The 19,034-nt window shown below is 57.8% G+C and overlaps 2 protein-coding genes across 2 annotated transcripts; both read right to left on the reverse strand.

The window, feature by feature from the left end:
* Positions 1-1,612: 1,612 nt before the first annotated feature.
* On the reverse strand, positions 1,613-8,362 carry BESB_001780 (uncharacterized protein; the record flags this gene model as incomplete). Its single annotated transcript, XM_029358933.1, has 8 exons — positions 1,613-1,768; positions 1,959-2,147; positions 2,470-3,220; positions 3,542-3,631; positions 3,773-3,870; positions 4,214-4,436; positions 4,732-5,437; positions 5,680-8,362. 8 exons carry the CDS (start codon positions 8,360-8,362, stop codon positions 1,613-1,615), a joined length of 4,896 nt encoding a protein of 1,631 aa, XP_029221845.1.
* Positions 8,363-10,912: 2,550 nt separating this feature from the next.
* BESB_001790 (uncharacterized protein) lies at positions 10,913-14,746 on the reverse strand (the record flags this gene model as incomplete). Its single annotated transcript, XM_029358934.1, has 5 exons — positions 10,913-12,482; positions 12,862-13,053; positions 13,309-13,448; positions 13,856-13,993; positions 14,504-14,746. The coding sequence occupies 5 exons, from the start codon at positions 14,744-14,746 to the stop codon at positions 10,913-10,915; spliced, it is 2,283 nt and encodes a 760-aa protein (XP_029221846.1).
* Positions 14,747-19,034: the final 4,288 nt, after the last annotated feature.

Raw genomic sequence — 19,034 nt, forward strand, 5'->3', positions numbered from 1 at the left:
ATTCATATATATATATATATATATATATATATGGTAGCGCTACTGTCTGCAGATGCGCATGTAAATATGATATATATATATATATATATATGTATATACATATAGACTATATATACTTATTTTTTGACTTGGTCACTGCAGTTGTGCAGCAATAGTAGCAGGCGCGCGCAGATCCTTCCATCTTCGTCCGCGCGTGCTCACACATCAACCTCGCTCGGAATATATATATATATATATATATATATATATATATATATATAAAGGAACATCTACCTATCTCTGTAGCCATATATATATATATATATATATGTATATATATATATATGTAGCATGTAGTATGCGGGCCCTCGGGAGGAGCGTGCCTCTCAGGCAGAGTGCCACTCTCTCATTCGGAAAATCCGTTCGTCATCACACATATGTGAGTATATATAAATATATTTGCTTGCGTGCAAGTTTATGGTCTATTTCTTCAGAGCTCTCTGTGGGGGAAGAACTATTCACAGACGGCTGGCAGGATTCCTCCGGAGGAATCGCCGGAACCCCTTTCGAAGTCTCTCACTTCATCGGGGTCTCGGGGCGACCTGCGTGGCAACCCTGCGTAACCGACGTCTCGGAATATGCACACGACTGTAGATAAACATATATATATATATATATATGTTACTTTTGTATAGGTGTGAGTCCTTTGGCCTCGATAGGTGCATATCCATATATCCTGCGTTTGTCTGTACTATAGATGCAAGGGACACGCAGCTTGATTCTCAGAGTGGCGGAATTCCGCCCTATATATAGTCGGTCCTCTCCGAGATTGGGCAGATTTTTCTGTAAACGTTCACGCGAACTAGGCACCACAGCATGTATTCACCTTCGCCCTCTCTTCTGGGCACTTTCTCGCGACGAGGCTTACTTGCCTCGTCACGCGTCGCGGATCTACCATACAGAATCGCAGCGCATTCATACATATACATACATATACGTATACAAATATATACACATATATACATATATATATATATTTTTAGTAATAGATGCATACTGTGTATAGAGGAAGAGGTCGACGCATCTTGGCCCCAGATGTGTTTGCCATGGTTAGCGTTCGGCGACTGCAGAAAAACGCGTTGCTTCTTCGAGGGGAGACTCTCACATTCTTCGCTGAGGCTGCCTGACGGTCTGAGGCCTCCGCAAAGGCCAGTCTAACGGGGCAATTTTTATAGAGATTCTAGGGCCGCGTTCACTGGCGCATAAAGCAGACACAAAACGTAATTCGGATGCCGATCGACTGCGACGGCTCCTTCCCCGGCGCCGCCTCGAGGTTGAAGTTGTCTCTTAAAAATGTTTAGCGCATCACACATCACACACCCTCCTCCTAATCGCAGAGGCGCTCGCCTCTCTGAGCACCTTCCCTCTGCAGCCAGAAACTGCGACGCCTCCCGCGGGCCTGACTTCTGCAGCGCCGAGCGTCTCCCACGCGTCTCACGCGCGATTGTCAACGCGACGCCAGCCGAGGACGATCCCCCAAGGCACTTGCCGCACTCTCTTCAATAGGTCGCAATGAATCGCGAGAGAAGAGAGGGAGCCAATTTTTCGAGGCTCGCAGGGTGTCGGCGCCGCGTCAAAACACTGTCGCGGGCGCCGCTGCGCGATCCCAGCAGACGCGGTCGGGGAACAGCGCGTCGATGGAGCGCCAGACGAGCGGGAAGAAGAATGCCGAGGACTCCCAGCTCTCGGTGAAGTTGAGCTGCTCAGGTGCGCCGCATGCCAGGAAACTCTGAACGACGCACGCACAGAGTCAACCGCAGACAGACGCGATGAAGCAGGCCGCACAAGGAGGAAGATCTCGCGCGTTCGCGGTGTCATCTCGCGGCATGAAGAGGAAAAGATCTAAGCGAGGCGCACCATGAGGAGGGGGAAGCTTGACTCAGAGATTTCTCTAAAACGAAGACGTGCGCAGCACCTACCTCTCTCAGTCTCTCCATCTGGCGCTTCCGACCCTCCTCCCCCTGCGAAGTCTGCGACTCCTCTTCGGATTCGTTTTCAGATCGATACAGGAAAACCGGCATCTGCTGCAGCGGGTAGAAACTCCGGTCTCGACTCGGCGGCGGGATTTTCGCCGCGACCTGTTCCACGACGCGCCGACTCGTCTCGCCCTGAAAAAGGATGAAAATACGCACCAAAACGGGGTCTCCAACTCCACAGGGGACGCGTGAAGGAAAGGGAAAAACCTAGACTGGAGACGAAACGGGGAGCTATATATAAACCGCACGCATGCACGAAGATTGGAGAAGGAGGGCCTTCGCTCTCCTGTCTCGCTTTCGAGAAGAAACGCGTCTTACTTCTCCCTCAGCGCCCAACTCTTCCTCATCATCCAAATCTCTTGCCTGACATTCACGTCCGCCCCGCTGGCCGTTCTCCTCCCCACAAAGAGGCGCCTCGCATTTTGAGAAGTTTCACAAAGTGTAGCAGACTCACGTCTTCCTCCACAGCGGTTCCCTCGCGGAACGCGTCCTCGATGGAAGCGGTGAAGAGCTGAACAAGGTCGACGAGAAGGCGCAGCTCGTTGCCAAGGAGCAAGCTGACTCGCGTCGCAACCAGCCGGTGCGTCTCAGACATCGACGTCCGCGGCATTTGTGCGGCTACCTCGCCTTCTGCCTTTGCTCGTGCCGCCGCCTCGCCGCGCTCACCAGGAGAGGCAAGCGACAGCGTGGAAGCGTGGGAAGAGAAGGACGCGCAGGCGAGGCGCCTCTCGCAGGCGCCCTCCGCGTCGGCTGAGGGCAGATGACGACTCGCCCCCAGAGACCTCCACGCGTCTGCGAAGCGATTGAGAAGCTCCTTCGCCGTCGACGTCGGGAAGAGGCGGAGGACTGCGTAGAGCAGCGGGAGATTCCGACTCAGCAGTGGCGGCCGCAGCGCCACCGCAAGGAACTGAACGACGCTGCGGCACGCCAGCAACAGCAGCTCGAGGCCGTCGAACTCGCTCAGGAAGCGGCTGCTGTTGCGCGCGCGCGTCTCGCGCCGCGTTTGCGTTTTCTGTGCGAAAGCCTCGCGCGAAGCGGCTTCATCCTTCTCGGCGCGCGCGCTACACAGCGCGGCCTCCCCGCCGCCCTCCACTCTGCCGAGGGCGTCCTCACCCGTCGGAAACGCAGCCGAGAGAGAAGAAAGGCGACGCGCAAACTGACGCAGGAGCCCCGCTGCGCAATCTGCCAGGCGGTCCGCCACGTACCTGAGAAGAAAAAGGCGACTCAGAGAAGATGTGCATTCAAGCACCGTCTCCCGCTTCCATGATCGACGAGAAAAAGATGGAACGAAAAAAAGAGAAGATATAAAGACTCCAAAACGTAAGACGCGTCTCTGCCGATGATGACTCCGAATCATGAGGAGAATCCCTGTCCAGACGCCTCGCAACTTCCTTTCCACGATGCGCGATATCTCTGCAGCGCCTCCACCAAAAACGGTTTACGGCCTGCGGGAGCCAGGTGAATGTCTTTCAGATCGCGTTTCCAATTTCTTGCATGCCTTCGTTCCGAGTGAAGCCGCAATTTACCAGTGGAGTTGCTCGACAGACGACGCGACGTTCAACAGGCAGGAAGAGCAAAGAAGAAGAAAGAAGACGTCGCCGCATCGCCGAATGTTCCTGCGAGACAAAAGCAGGCACGGACGGCGGCACGCTGTGAAAAGCAAGGCGCTGTCGAGGAAGAACAAAGAAAAAAGAAGGGAAATCGCCACAAAGAAAGAAGAGAGCTGACCGGCAAAAAGAGGTATTCGAGACGCTTACCATGAGATCACGCGCAGCAAAACGAGGACGACGAGGCTTCCAAGCGACGCATCCGCCACCACTTTCTTCTTCTCATCCCAGGGAAGCTGCCCGACGACCTGCGAACGGTGGCACAGAAATCGAGACACTGCGTCAAAAAAAAGCAGAGAAACACGCGCAGAACAAAAGCTCCGCACAGCAACCGCGCGCCACCGCTGAAGATGCGTCAGACACCGAGAAAAAAAATCTGAAGAAAAAGTCGATGCGCAAGAAAAGTCCGCGGTTTGTGAGGTCTCACGAAACCGGCATAAAACGTCCTGTCTCTGTTTCCTCTTTTCTTCTGCGCGAGCGTTCGCGAACCCAGCGCAGGCCCCCAGGCGCCCTCCCCCTTCCCTTCCCCTCCCGCGGCAGCGTCCGTCGAGGCGTGTATTTTCGTCCGCGAATGCAGCGGTTTTGTCTCACCTTCTTTTGCAGCTCTTGGCAGAAGGATTTGTCCTTGGTGAGCGTCATGAGGGATATCGCGCAGATGATCGCGAGCGGGGGGGCGGCGCCCATTGGCGAGCTCCTCCTGCCGTCCTCTTTCTCCCGCGGCGTTTGCTCAGGAGAGAATCGCGAGAGCGCATTCAACAGCTGCAGCAGGGGAATCACTAAGCGCTCGCCGTCGCTGCGTGAGAGGCAGAAGAGTCTGCAGACAGACAGACACACCTCCACGCTGCAGCAGATGAGAGGAGGATTCGAAACCGAGCGAACGCCTCGACACAGCGACATACAACACGCGACCAAAAACGCGGAAAAAGGCACCATCCTCACGCGGAAGGCCCCGCCCTCTGAGGAGCCAGACGACTAGGCGCAGCGGAAAGACGCGAACTCGTCTGCATCCGAACGACTACGCGGCGGGGCATGTGCAGTTCGACTCGAAGCCGCTGGGATCCTTTCTCCGAGTTCTCGTTCTCTCTGCGAGTTCAACTGCGATTTCTCACCGGAAGCATCTATTTCGGCAGAGGAGAAGATAGAGGAGAAGGGATTTGAGGGGGTGGCTCAGGGACGACGGCGAGCAGAGTTGCAGAAGAAGGCCGTCGAAGTTGAGCGACGCCAGGGGAGGAAGCGCGAGAGAAAGGGCCTCAGTGGAGTCCCCCGGACTGCGCAGTCCGCCCGCGTGCTGCGCGTGACCGGTTTTCTTATCCGAGGAAAAGTGCGAGGCGTCGTAGAGCGCGGAAAAGGCGAGAGCGAAGACGTTTGCCTCTGGAGTCGATGCGCGCCGCGGCAGGAAGCCCGCCTCCTCGAAAACGGCGGAATACACGCGAGCGTGAGAGAAAGACGACGGCGAAGGCGCTAGCGGACTCGCGCACGCCTCGGACGCATGCAGCGGCGGCGGCGCAGGCTTGGCGGCAGACGGCGCGAAGGAAGGAGACCACAAGGAGTTCGCGAGAGAGAGGTCTGTTCCGCTCGCGCCGGCGTCCAGGGGCTGGTGCTTCGCACCGAAAAGGCGGCGCGGAGGCAGCCGCGCGAGAAGCAGGGACATGCGCGTCCGCGGATGAGGATAGAAGGTGAGAAGAAGCACAGCCGAGAGGGCGCAGTGTGCCAGCGCTGGAGGGACGCTCACAAACGACGGCGGCGCAGAGGCGGACGCAGGCGCGAGCAGCGCAGACGAAGGCCACATCATGCTCAGTAGGTACGCCGCGAACTCTGAGAACAAAAACGACTTGCACATCCTCTCTGCTTGATGGGGCAGGGGCGAAAGTAGGGCCGCTAGAAAGACAAAAAATCGAGACGAAACAAAACGACAACAACGCGACAAGGGATTAGTCTGCTGACTACGCAGGCGTCGTGCGACGCGTCACCGCTTGTCGGGTGCGGCCGCGCTCACGAATCGCTCTTCGCACCACACTGGAAAAATGCCGAAGTTTTTTTCGTGTCTCTTCGCTTACCTTTTGCGCGCGTTTCGCCACGCCTCTTATCTTGCTCCCATCGACTCAGCATAATCTCCATGAAGCACAGATCCGGCAGAAGCGAGGCCGCCGCAACGGGGAGGAAAGGTCTTCCGCCTGCAACTTCGAGGTCCGCCGCGAGGCTTCCCCCCCGTTCAGCCGCTGCGGTGTACATACACCGTCGGTACCTCTGTCTCTGGGCCTCTTGCTGCCACACGTAGAGCGCCGGTGCGAGTTTCGCGTGTGGCGACCTCAGAGGAGGAATCAGGAGACCGTCGAACAGTGGCCTGTTGGTTGAGAAGGCTCCCTCGTTTCTCTGGCCGGCCTCTTCTCCTTCCTCCCTCGATCGCATGCCGCCCTCTCTCCCCAGCGCGTGTGCCCGTGGAAGTCCCCGCGGGGCGTTTCCTCCCTGCGGCAGCTGCGAGGGCGCGCCAGCGCATGCGTTTGCTTCTCCGTCACACTCGGAGGCGGCGTGTGCCTCGTCAGCGGCCACGGGCGGCCGCAGAGGTCGCTTCCGGTGCGGCGACGGGAGAGGACGCCGAGGCAGACACGACGCCGTCAGCTGGAGCGGGCAGACGACGGCGAAGAGCGCGAGAAGAAGCTCCAACAGGTGCTGGTGAGCCCTCATCAGGTGCGGCGAGCAGCACGGCGACGGAGGCTGCGCGACGGTGAGGAACTTCACGATGGCGTCCAGCAACGAGCCCACAGCCGACGGCGAAGGCGACGCGGCAGGCGACGCAGCGCGAGACGCAGAAGATTCGGGAGAAAGAGGAATCCACAGCGGAATCAGAGTTAGCTCGGCAACCAGCACCTTCGCGCTGGCCTTCGACGTGAGCGCGACGCCTTCAGTCGAGGCGGATGCACAGCTGCGCTCACGCACCGTGCACATGTCAGCTCCGTCCGGAACCCCTCTGGCGGCTCTCGCCTCGCTCTCGGGCTCCATGGCGTAGGCAGCGCTGTCTCCCTCCGAGGCACCTCCTCGCCCCGCTTCGTCGGGCACGTCTCCGGTCTTGGCTCTTGGTTCCTCGGTCGGCGGCGGGCTGCGGCACTCGCATCGGCCGCCGCAGGCTTTGTTCGCGTTCCCTCCGCCTTCAGCTCGTTCCTTCTGTCTGTTCAGACGCACGGGCGTCAGGACGGCGCCCAGCGTGCGCACCGAAGCCAAGTCGTTGACCGAGAGGAACACCTCGCGGCTGCCTTCTGCGCTGGCGCAGGCCTCTCCTTCCTGCGCAGCTCTGCGGGGGGAGGTCGCGGCGCCTCGCGCGGTTGTGCGGAAGAGGAAACCCCGCGCCCGCGCCGCGACCGCGTCCTCCGGAAAGGCCTCCGCGAGCCACGTGAGGACGTCCGCGTGCAGCTGCTCTGGAGAGCGCAGCGGCGACGCGGAGAGGACTTTGCTTTCGCCGCGGTAGCTGAGGAGGAAGGCGCAGAAGGTCGGAGACGCGCCCGCGGCGCCCCCCGCGACGGGAGACGCCGCTTGCCCCGAAGCGTCTTCGGGGCGGAAGCCACGTGCGGCCTTCTTGCTCGCCTCGCTGCTTGAGCAGCTGTCCACTGTCGCAGTAGTAGCAGGCGTGGCTGTCGAGTCGATCGCGCCGACCGAAGGCGAGTGGGACGACAGCGACGACGCAGAGGAAGAAGCACGGGCAGACCCAGAGAGCACGCTGCCGTGGAGCGCGGTCGGCGGAGACGGCGCCGCGTCGGACGTCGAGTCGTCGTCGCTCAAGTCGAGGCTCTCGCGCGTCTGGCGCTTGGAAGAAAGCGACGAAGTCTGCAGCGAGAGACGCCGCGGCGTCTCGCCGTGCCCCTCCGCGGCGCCGCCCTTTGCGTCTGGGATCGGTGACGCAGAGTCGAGCGACTCTGCGTCGGCGGATGGGAGGGAAAGGCCGTTGGGGAGCGCCACAGAGTCGCGGGCGTCTTCGCCCGGAGCGTGCGCGTACGAGGCAGAAGATCGCTGGCGCTTGGAGACGTAGGCCGCCGAGAAGGCTGTGGCGAGGGACAGGAGCTCCTCCTGCACGCGGAGGGAGGTCGCGGTGACGTCCGCGGAGGCGGCCTCGGCGTACTCGAGGTGATAGAGAATCTGCGGGAGAGAGAGCCGACTGCAGAGGGCCTTGGTGAGGATTCGCAAGAGAAGAGCGAGCTCTGCGAGGGAGAGATCCGAGCAGGGGAAGGGCGCAGAGTCCGCAGGGGGCTGTTCGCTCTCTGAGTCAGCGGCTGGAGACGCCGCGGACTGGCACCTCCGATGCACAGACTCGACTGCCTCGCCGTAGCGGAAGAGCGTGCGCGCGAAGAAAAGGAACAGCGCCTTCAACTGGCCGTTGTGCGCGTTGCCTTGCAGTAGCGGCAGAAGCAGCTCATTCCAGAGAAAGGGCGTCGAGAGCGCCGCCGTGCGGACTGCGCCTTCGCCGAGAGACAGCAACAGATCCTCCCACTGCGGCAGCGCGCCCTCGACACTCGCGCGCGACGAAGGCGAAGGACACCGAGACGCCACACCGAGCGCGTCTGCCGACGCAAAAATGGCCTCTGAGGCGAGGCAGGCGCTGCGGCCCTCGCTCAGTCCCCCTGGGGAAGAAGCCGCGAGCCGCTGCACTGCGGACACCAAAGCCTCCACTTGCCTCGTAGCCTCTCCCGCGCCGCCGAGTGGCTGACGCGCCTCATCCGCGCCGGCGACTCGCGACGAGCTCGACCCCATGGCGCCGCGAGGGGGAGACACGGAAACGCGAGGATGAAGGCTGTTCGCAGACGAAAAAAGCGCAGGGGACTTCTCTTCAGCGAGGGAGACCTTAACCCCCTTTGAGGGTGTCCGCAGAGGGGCGGGGGGCTACCCGCACTCCGGAAGGATGAGCAGAAGCAAGAAGTCGGCGAGATAGAGACTAGGCCGGCGGGGCGAGACGAAGGAAAATACGGCGACAGAGAGCGGGAGAAACTCAGGTGACGTGGTCGGCCATGACACCTATCCTCGAAACGCGGAGGCACCCGGTAGCCAGCGTGTAATGCGCAGCTCCCTCAGCACAGAAGCCGGCAAAAAGGTTTGAAAACGGCAGGAAAAGCGGAGCGACTCGCGAGAAAAGTGTGAAAACGAGACTGGATGGACACGGGAACCTGCCCGCCGCCGAGTGACTCTGTGGAACCCGCAGGCGGACGGCGGGATTCCCTATCTGTGATGCAGAATCGAGCTGCACCACGCGAAAAACAGCGTACCACGCGGTTCACCTTGCGTCCACGGGTTTCGCCTGCGCCGCAGAAAAACAGAAATCACTTCGTGCCCGCAATTCGCGCGCCGGCTCTGTTCCTCATTCCGCCTGCATTTCCCGTCAGCACACCAAGGTTCCACAGCGCGCGCATGTAAGCGTTTCCGAGAGGCAAGACGCTGGCGTCGTGCAGAGTCGTCACCTGGTTTTTTGGACCTCGACACGTCTGCACTGCACGCTAGAGTTGACAGAAGAAGGGAATGTTGGCAGGTAAAAAGACAACAGGAGAAATCGTGGAGAAAAGGTGTCTCGTGCTCCTCGGTTGGAGCAGGGGAAGGCGGAGTGCAGAACCCGTCCGTACACCGAGCGAATTTCGAGATCTCGCTTCGGGAGAAGGTTTTACTAAGCAGACGCAGGATACAAACGTTTTCCAGTGAAGTCGCAGGAGAAAGGTTCCCTCGACGCACTGGAGACACGAGCTTTTACCCGCCGCCGCCGAGGTAATGGGGAAGTGAAGACCGGGCACGCGCCTTGTCTTTTCTGCCGAGTGTATTTCGCAAGACGATATGGAAAAAGGGTGACTGCAGTTAAACGCCGTTGCGTAAAACTGTACGCAACCGGCCCGTATCTGCTGAAGACTTGAACGACACGAAAGGGCAGTAAAGAGGCATCCAAAAAAGCTGTGTTTTCCGCCACAAACTCGGAAGACTTCTGTCGGCTGCTGCAACAGGTGACGCGGGCATGGCGGGGGAGGAGGGGGGGGGACTGGTGGTGTGTCTGCGCGCGTCGGGGGATCCATGTGCGTCCTTTGAGACGAAAAATCGCCTTGTCTTCTGTGTGTCTTTCTCTGTCTTGTATCATTTCGCCTAGAGACCGGACGCGCACGGCAGTCCGGCCCTTTCGAGGGCCAGAAACACAAAAAATAGCGTAGGGGTGGATCACCCATGTCTGTCGAGAAGTGTGCACGCCACTCGGCGATGCTCCAACGTGTCTATTCCCGTTTCTATCTTCCTGTCCTGCGGCCGCGGGTAACGCGGCGGAGTGGGAACCCTAAACCCTAGCTGAAATTTGTCGTGATCAGTGTCTCCAGTTCATCCGGCGGCATTCTGCCTGGGGAGAAGCGGATACAGATGGAAAAAGCGCGAGCTACAGGCTGCAGGCGCCGATGTGCCGCCGCCCCGGAAGTTCGCTGCTGCGGAGAGGGAGACTTGAACGCAAGCTGGCGTGACAGCGCTCTGATTGGTGCGCCAGAAAAGCAGACGCACACCCAAACACTCGAGAAACTCTGTCCGTCTTCGAAAGCCCAGCGTGCCTTCCTGCGAGTCTCCTTCATCTCCGTCGATTGTGCTCGGCGCTGCATACGGGGTGCATCGACGCGCTCGACGCGCTCTAGAATGTCTATCGAGACTTTCTCCACTAGCCAGCGGGGAGAGTCTCGATGACCTTCCCGATGCGTGGCGGATCGGAAGGCTCGCTTGCCTGGCTAGACAACGGAGGGCATAGTTTCCGAACTGGCGCCGTGAAAGGTGTTTTTCCGGCTTCCGTGTGTGTTCTGTAGCTATAAAAACTGTCGCGCAGCGGCTTGTCTGAAGCAGAAAACTGCTGAAGGTAAGAGCCACCCCTATACAGAGCTGAACTCAACGTGTTGCTTCTGCCAGGAAATTTTAAGCTGGAGCCGGGGTTCAGACGACTTGAGAGCTTGCCACATATTTCTGCGCAGGTCTCGTGGGTCGCTTGAAGGGGCTGTCGGACATGACGCCGGAGGCCGTCACGCCACAAACGCCCTGGTGTTGCTAAGAAAGGTGTGACTAGGATTGCCTCAGGACAGCAAGGGACAGGAGTAGTGAAGAAAGTCAGTGTGTCTCACGCGAGCACGCTCACCCGAACGCCACATCCCTTTTGTTTGTTTACACCATGCGTGCGTTCAACCGGCATCGAGCTGACTCATGTGCGCGCTTGCCGCTAGGGTAGACTTGCCGCGAACGGCAGTAGGCGAGTACGGGAGTAGCGTCGGCGAGATGCGTGTTAAAGAGTTGACTGGTTTGGTACTTTTAGGACGGTAACAAATGCTCAAGCCTCGGAGGGGGCCATCCCCGGCCTACTACATGCACACGAGCTCTAATTTTCTCCTCCTCCGGTCGCGGCTCTTCCCAAATACTCTGTTTCTCGCTTTTATACGTAATTGTCACGGGTGGGCACGGCGGCTGCGGTGGCAAAAGTCGCAAGGAATGCGCCACGCATTCCTTGCCGTCAGTGGGGAAGCCCTGGCTGGGGCGCAGGTGTTCCAAGGGGGCTGAAGGATCGAGAGGACGTGGCCGCGGCAAGCCGTTTGGAAGATAGTCACTTTCCTCTGCCGGTTTAGCCACGTAAGCCGCAACCTGGAGAGCTGTGTTGCTGAAGAATGGAGAGGCCTGCGTGGCGTTCAAGGTCAAGTCAAAGTCGCCCTGAGACACTGTGGTAGGCGCCCCGCCTTCTGAACACGCGCCTATGGACACACCCCGGTTCTCGCTGGAGGAGTGTCGGAATAGATGTGCTTCTCGTTCAGACGACTTTGAGAGGCGCGCAGCTGCGCGCTCGGCGCTTCCGCCGCCACGTCCCGAGAGGCCGTCGCTTTCCAGACTTCCCGCAATCGAGCTAGAAGCGCCCGTCTCACTTTCGCAATACCCGAAATCACGCGTACAGCCACCAAAGCTATGGCCGTGCGCTCGCCTGTTCCGTACCGAGTCTAAGCTCCCTGCAGGTGAGGCATCCACTGAAAACGCTCCTCCTCCGCGGCGGCCGCGGGATGTGCGTACGCTTTTGATGCACATCTGGGGAGTCTCGCATGGGCTGCAGCAGTTTCCTGTCGCATATGAACTGCCGACCGGGAAGTCCTCAGCGCCAGACTCTGTCTTCGCGTGTCGGCGGGCGGTGTGGCAAACCGGAGTGACACAGGGCGCTTCCTCTGTCTGTGGCTCATGAAACCGCGATGTAAGCTGACATATCGGGTCGGATATATTTCCGTCGTCCGCCACAGTCGGCGATCTCGGTGGCGAGCGCCAAGGCAGTCGTCTCACGGGAGAGGGAGACGTGTGGCTCCTGCGTGGGGGCTGTGGCTTTCGACTGCCGCATGCTGAGGAATGCCCAATCGGCTGACCGCTCGCCCTGCGGCGAATGAAGATCCCTGGGCGGTCGTATGCAACCGACGAACTCGGTACAAGTCGATTTTTTGATGACGCCTTTTTCAAAGATGCCATAGGTGCATCGAGGAGCGTTGCAGCGCAGCGCTGCTCGTGACAGCTGCAGGCCTCCACCGGCAGCCGAGCCCCCGAGCTCTCGCGGTGTTCCACTGTGTAGGAATCTGTATGGGAGCCTGCGCGTTCACAGGCGCGCGGGTAGCTCCCGCGGAGGCGTACCGGAAGAATTCGCGCCGAGGAATCGTTCTCATATGATGCACCCGCATCTGCTCTCTTTAGCTTTTCGGTCTCCTGAACGCGTTTTATTGTGGCGCTGCATGCAGCCCTCTCATCCTCCACTGCTCTCACGGCCCAGGAATAATACCGAAGCAGAGAGAATGCGTCGGACTTCAGGCGCCGACTATGGCTTCGAAGCAGACACTGCAACGCCGTCAGCCCTCTTTGCCTGTGAGGAAACACGAGGGAAGGCATGACATGCCAGTGACTTACCGATCAAGCTGCATGCGGCCTCGCAAACATGAAAGGGGATGCAATGCAGACGCCGTCAGCCTTGGTGCCCTTTGCATTAGCTGCCTTACGTATAAAGATCGGTATTGTCAGATCCCGCTATTAGGGGAGACGTGATCCGTGATCACCATCACGGGACTGTCACATAAGACAGACGCCGCTGTTTTCTGTGTTTGTAGGTGGCTCCCCCATTACTTGAACACTACTCCAGAGAAGGACATCCTTCACTTACACATTATTGGATGCGCGTCACATGACACACGAAAAGAACTCACAGTACGGGACTTTTCTGCAGGCAAAATTATCTTCAAACGGACCTATCGTAGGAGGTTTCGTAGAACTCTGCAACGCGCCTCGTGCGCTCCTCGGTGTCCAGGCGGTGAAGACAGTACATGTCGCGCAAGTTTGTGAGATGCAATCTCGTGGGCTCAACGAGGTGTAGGTATTCGTTCTTCAGGAGATTCGCCTGTCGCGCAGCATCTAGGTCCTTCCAGGCAAACGGTACAAACCTAAAAGAGGAAAAACAGCAAATCAGGAACAGTTTGTGCTATTCTACATGTCGCAAGTTCAGAGTGATGGACGACTAACAAAGAAGCGCATTTGTGATTCCACGCGGCGCAAGGAATCACAAATGTGTTTGGAGTATCGAACGCGGATCGAGACGCGAGGACATCGGCAGCTTTTTGAGGAATATGGTCAGCTGGTTTACTCTTCGGGGCTTGATTGCATGGCAGGGAAGGAAGTCCACCCAGGGCCGCGCTTACTTTGGGAGCATTTGGATGGCAAGGTGCAGAATGTCGTTCTCCGTCATGAGGTTGCTTCGAAGGGCAAGCATCGAAAAAGTTTGGAGCTCGGTTTGGATGCGCTTAACCGCATGCCCGAGGAGAAGCGCGCCAAGAGTCACCTGAGAACTAAGGCACATGACGAAAACCAGGTTCTCTTCGGCAGCGAGTCGTTTCCAATTCCTAGATGCACTCACGGCAACATCGGAAAGGACTCTCTCCCATGCATGTGCATGGGTGCGTAAAGAGTCCATCGAGTTTCGGTCCGTCTTGCTGGGGTACACGGAGTTTAGTTATTTCGTCCTTCTCCTCCCTCTCTGCTCAGACCCTCGGGTGCAGAGGTGACATTCGCTCACTGATGTGGCTCTCCGTACGGCGGTCAGTTTCCGAAACGGCCACTTCATCCGGTGGCGTTGCCCTTCTGGTTCACTCAGCGTAATCAGGATCTCTCTTTGTGGTTGATGCTCGCACCTGTTGCAACTGCTGCGAGCGAAAGTGCTTGTGCTGGACTCGTCGCTCCATTTCTCACCCCGCGCTTGAGCTTGCATCGACTGATGCGATCCCTCTGCTCCTCCGCGGACCGGTGCTGCTCGTTCAAGACTTCCTCCTGCTCAGCTTCTAGCTCGAGAAGATCCCCTGTCTTCTCAGTGAGCGCTTGACTCGTACCCTGCGGATATGGATATTATAAACGATAAATTCTCCCCGTTTGCGAATTTAGGGATGAAAGCGTCCGCCCGGCAAGTTCACGGTCGCGTCTCCCTATGTCATACAAGGAGGGCTTACAACCAGTGTCTGTTTCCTTTCTCTTGCCGAAGGCCGCGTGAAACTGAACGGAATGAGTAGGCTGGAACTTCTGGTGCCTGTTGCGTGAAACCCTGCAGAGAGAGCTGTGCCACTCCGCTACTGCCCGTCAAAAGCTCTATGGAGACTGACAGCGACAGCTTCTCGACCAAAGCAGCATGCAAAGAAGGCAACTTTGATAGAGAACCCAAAGGTCTTTTCCGCAGTCCTTTGCACACCGAAAAATCAGAGGACGCCACAGGGAATGCTATTTATCAAATGCCTCTTTGGTATTCCCTCGGATCTCTGGAACCTGGAAGTTTGGATGGTGCTTAGAGTATCCGTGACAAACGGGCAGAATGCATTCCCGTCACCAGCCCACCTCGAGTTTGCTTACAGATTGCCTCCGAGACACCTCTGCTGCGAAGCTCTGCTGAGTCTTCTCTGCTTGAGCGAGTAACCGCTTGAGATGCCCGATCTCTTTGGCAACCTTAGTATCCCACAGTTGCTTTGCAATCGGATATCTGCACAGGCGGGCGAAAATACCAGCAGAGAACGGCATGCGTCCCCGGCAAACGGGCCACAGGAACGGCAGGCTGACCACAGGATACAAATTCTTGTGCGCGTAGAGTACGCTCATTGAGACTCCGGCAGCGGTGCTACATCGCCATTGGCGCTCACCTGTGATTCAGGACCCAGTGCGAGAAAGCTCGGCTCTTCATTCCTTGAAGACGACGCTGTGATAGCGTCTCCAGCCGTCGTGCGCTGTCCAACAAATACAGCTCAGTGAGGTATAAGCCGGGATCGAAGTTTATGGGGCCACGAGGATCCGGAATGGGCTGCGGCCAGTTGCCGATTCGTACCAGTCTATTGCCTACAGGAAAGGCGTTGACTGGTAAGGCCGCCGGGGGGAAGGAAGCACCGGACATGTGGCAGCGCCGCGCAGCAGTTTTGGCGCCAGCCGAAAGAGCGGGTGCCACACGCGCGAGTGGGCGTCTTGCGACAGCATACTGTGCATTTATGTGTCTCCATTTCGGATGTCGTGCAGCAGGCGATGGCCTGCAACCCCTCGGCGTGTCGCCCTCGGCATGGATTGGAGGACCGTGGGTTTCAATAACGGGTAACAGCGCGCGCTGACGACGCTTCTGGGTTAACGCCCCTGCACTACTGCTCCGCGGAAGGAATGAGGATTGATCGGGATGCTGCGCGCTGTGGGAAGGTCTCGTCATTTGGTGCAGGCATTTCGTGTCTTCCATAGGCGAAGGCGGGTGCACCTGGGCCGTCGCCTGTTGTGTGAACGCTGGCTTCGAGCGTTCGAGCGGCGAGCCTCTTCGAGAGTGTGGAGCCGGTGGCGTGGTATCAGACGAACAGCGCATTGGGCGGTGTGGGTGTAAGGGCTCCCGCACCGCCGGTGACACTGCGGAATCGCCTTCATACGGTTGTGCTGACAGAGGCGAACTCTTGCTGCTTGCTGCTCTGCTGCGAGTCCCTAGCTCACAGCACTCTTCGGAGGTCATATGGAGCTGGCACCTCTTGCCCAGCAGTGGTGTGCCGGGTATACAGTCAGAGGGACCACAATTCGTGGCAGCACTAGCAGTCAAAGATCGCTTTGCACAACAGTCCGAGCTCCTGTGAGGAGCCCCCAGCTCCTCGCATGAAAAAGGATGGCACACCGGCGGCGAGCGGCGGGCGCAACGAGCGGTAGTCGACCAGCGACGAGGAAGGTCCTCGTCGCTCTCGTAAGACTGAGGCTGAGTCAGCGACCACACGCGCGGACGAATCCTGGGACTCCCATCTTCATTGAAAACACTGCTGCAGGATCCGCTACACGGGGCGGCAGCAGATTTGCGCACCGAAGACGGAGGCGCGCCTGTTGCTGAGAAGCTGTGGACGCTCTGCAGTAGGCTTTCGAAACTCCGGCGACCAGGCCGTGATCGCGACATGGTGAGCTGTGCAAGATAAATACCATCACAACTGTGAATCACGCTGGCAGGAGAGGACTCAACATTCGACGAGTTGCAAATTGCGCCTGAGTCTACGCAGGACGTGACCCATATCAGCGGACCAGAGGAGTAGCCACGCAACGCGTGTATCTTGGTCTGCGAATAGGTAAGAAGCCACTCAGAAGATTTTCGCAAGTCTGCGGTGAAAGTGGACGTCGCTGGTGAGAAGACGCTTTCGGCTCAAGGCCGGGCCCCCGGAGCTACGCTGTCAGCCAGCAACCTAACATGCCATATGCCACCTCCGAAGGGTAAAGTGGTAAGATGAGCTCTGGCACCTTGTTCTGAGTTTTCTTGTGAATTTTCAGGAGTTCACTGACCGCGCAACAACACACAGAATGCTGCGCAGGGAGGCCCTGCCGAAAAGAATGTATAAGTGGGGACCCACGTGGAGCCGCGATGGCGCGAGTTCTGCAGCTGTTCTGTGGCTGCAGCCTACCGAGACGACCAGCGATCAGGCATTTCCGCCAGCAGAAGCGGTCCATTGCCAGTAGGTGCAATGAAAGATTCTCAGGAGCGCAAAACGCTGATCCTGCGTTTGTTTCTAATGCTTTCGTGGGAGACCGACCATTTTTAGCGGAATCCAACTCCCAGCCCCGCACTGCAAGCAAACTGCTTTACGACTCTGGCTTCCCGAATTATAGCTTTTCAAGCTGCAATTATTCGATACTGTTCTTTACATTGTTATAGATAAATATCTGAGGCTCTTTGGGCCACTCCACAATTAACGGCATATCGATCTTGGCGACCAACGATGCGAGGGGCCGCGCGACGAGTCCGCGAGCTCTCTGTGCATGAACATTTTGCCAAACTCATATCGGAGACTCTTGCCAAGCCGGACACCTGGATGGTCTTGCCAAATCTACGCAGTGCCTGTTCAGTGGCTTCGGGCGGTAGCCCTTGGTAGAACACTTGTCACCCGACCATCCCCGGGTACAAAGTAGTTCACTCGGCCAGACAAGTCTGGTGCCTCGTGCCTGATCTACGCCCCGTGGGTCGCAGCCGAATGCGGCCCGTTTCACTAGTGGTGAAGAGTTCGACGTCTGTGCAGGCACTGTAACATGATATGTAAGACACACAACAGGAATTTTCAGTGCATAAATGCTTGCACTGAAAACAAGCACTGGTCTGACAGATCCCCTTTGCGCGCGCTGGCTCACGCAAAACCCAGGAACACTCCGCATGAACAAATGGCGCATTAATCTATCGTTAACAGGTCTCGTCCGGACAAACGAGGTTTTGCATGCGCCTTTGGCAGGCCTTCTTTCAACGCTGCCATAGTGACGTTCCGCCGTTTAACCTCAGGGCGTTGTGCACGTTCTTCAAGTCGTTTCTGTTTAGCGGCATCCGCCCAACACATTCTCGTTTTGTGGAGCCGATTCTCGAAGCCGGGCCTCAGATAGCGACATCCTCATGGCGCCAACGATGGGGCTTCGTGTCGCTGCAATCAGGAGGTTTTGACTTCACCCTGCCACCGCTGCCGCACCACAGTTTCTCTTGATAGAATACCCCCATTAACACTAGAAGCACAACGAGAGATCTACCATCCTTGCCTCGGAGGCAACGGATGAAATGCCTACTAGTTGATCGTCTCGGTCAGTATTCCGTTGCAGCATGAACTGCGGCAGACGTCAGAGTAGGGGATACTATTATGCGTCGCCCTAGTCCTCGACGCCCTGGCGCATTTCCGTGTCGAACAATCCTAGCTCGCTAGTCGTGACCCTGCATTGCGGGGGTGGGGTCTGCCAACTTCATGCTGCCGGGAACGGCCCAGTGGCAGCAAGTGTAGTCAGACTACCAGTAAACAGTGCGGCGGTACAAATCGGTGACCTCGGAATTGTGCATGGCGCATCGAATGACGCCAGCCACTTCAGTTTTTGTGTCGCCGGCGAACACTATCCTGTCGGGCAGCCGGATCGCCGCCACGGTCTTTCGTTGCAATGCCACTGACAAACTCGCGGGGGTACGTTTCCTCTAGCGCGCTCCAAGATAAAAAAAATTGCGCGCCACCGCCGTCTCACCCTGCTACATGCGTGTGCGGATTCCGCAAAGATTACCACTGCGCTAAGATGGCTGGTACTTGTGCGCGACTTAGACACAGCTCGACCTGTGCTTGCACATCGCAACGGCCTACAACAGAAGACAAGATTCTGTCGGAAGACGCATGGCGCTTGTCTCCGCCAGAAATATGGCACGACACGCCTTGAAAAAGCCACCCTGTCCGCCGTACCGTAGGCTGAGGAGTCGGGCACAATATACGGGCACCGGGAAAAAAGGAAACAATTGCAAATGTGCGCTACACTCTACGCGCCGCATGCACACCTCGATCTGCTCAGTGTGTCATCGGGTGTGCATACACAAGACACCGCTAATGGATGGCTTCATAGTTTTCCAGAGACGAGGCATACGACTTTTCGAATTGTCTTCTTTTTGCGGCGCTCCCAACAGAGAAGTGGATGGTCATGACTTCGTCGATCTGTGCCACTTTGCGGCAGGGCCCGCTTCGCGTTGTCTCCGACTGCATGCCTGTAGTCCTGTCTTCATGAGCAGAAAGCCCCAAAGACAACCGCAGTCCCACGTCGACTTCGTAGCATTATCTCCTCTTTTGCTCAGCATCGCACGTGATAGCTCGCTGTTTCAGGTGTAAGGTTCGGGCCCGATGAGCCCCTCCGTGCCGGAATAGGGCCTAGACGTAAAAAAAAACCCAGTTCGCTGGCGCCCCGTACCGCACAAAGTCGGCCTCCACCGCTGTCTGCGTCCGTCTTTCTTTTTGTCCAAGCCTCGGCACCTTGTTTTCCTGTGATACCCAAGTGCCTCGGTTGCGCGGCGCCTTCTGCCTCGCGGCAGGGTTGCGTCCGCTAAGTCAGCAAAGTGAATCAGCCTTCGCGAGTGAGTGCGTGGCTCCTTTTCAGAATACGCTGCGTGTCG

Source organism: Besnoitia besnoiti, chromosome I (assembly GCF_002563875.1).
Source record: "Besnoitia besnoiti strain Bb-Ger1 chromosome I, whole genome shotgun sequence".
Lineage (NCBI taxonomy): Eukaryota > Apicomplexa > Conoidasida > Eucoccidiorida > Sarcocystidae > Besnoitia > Besnoitia besnoiti.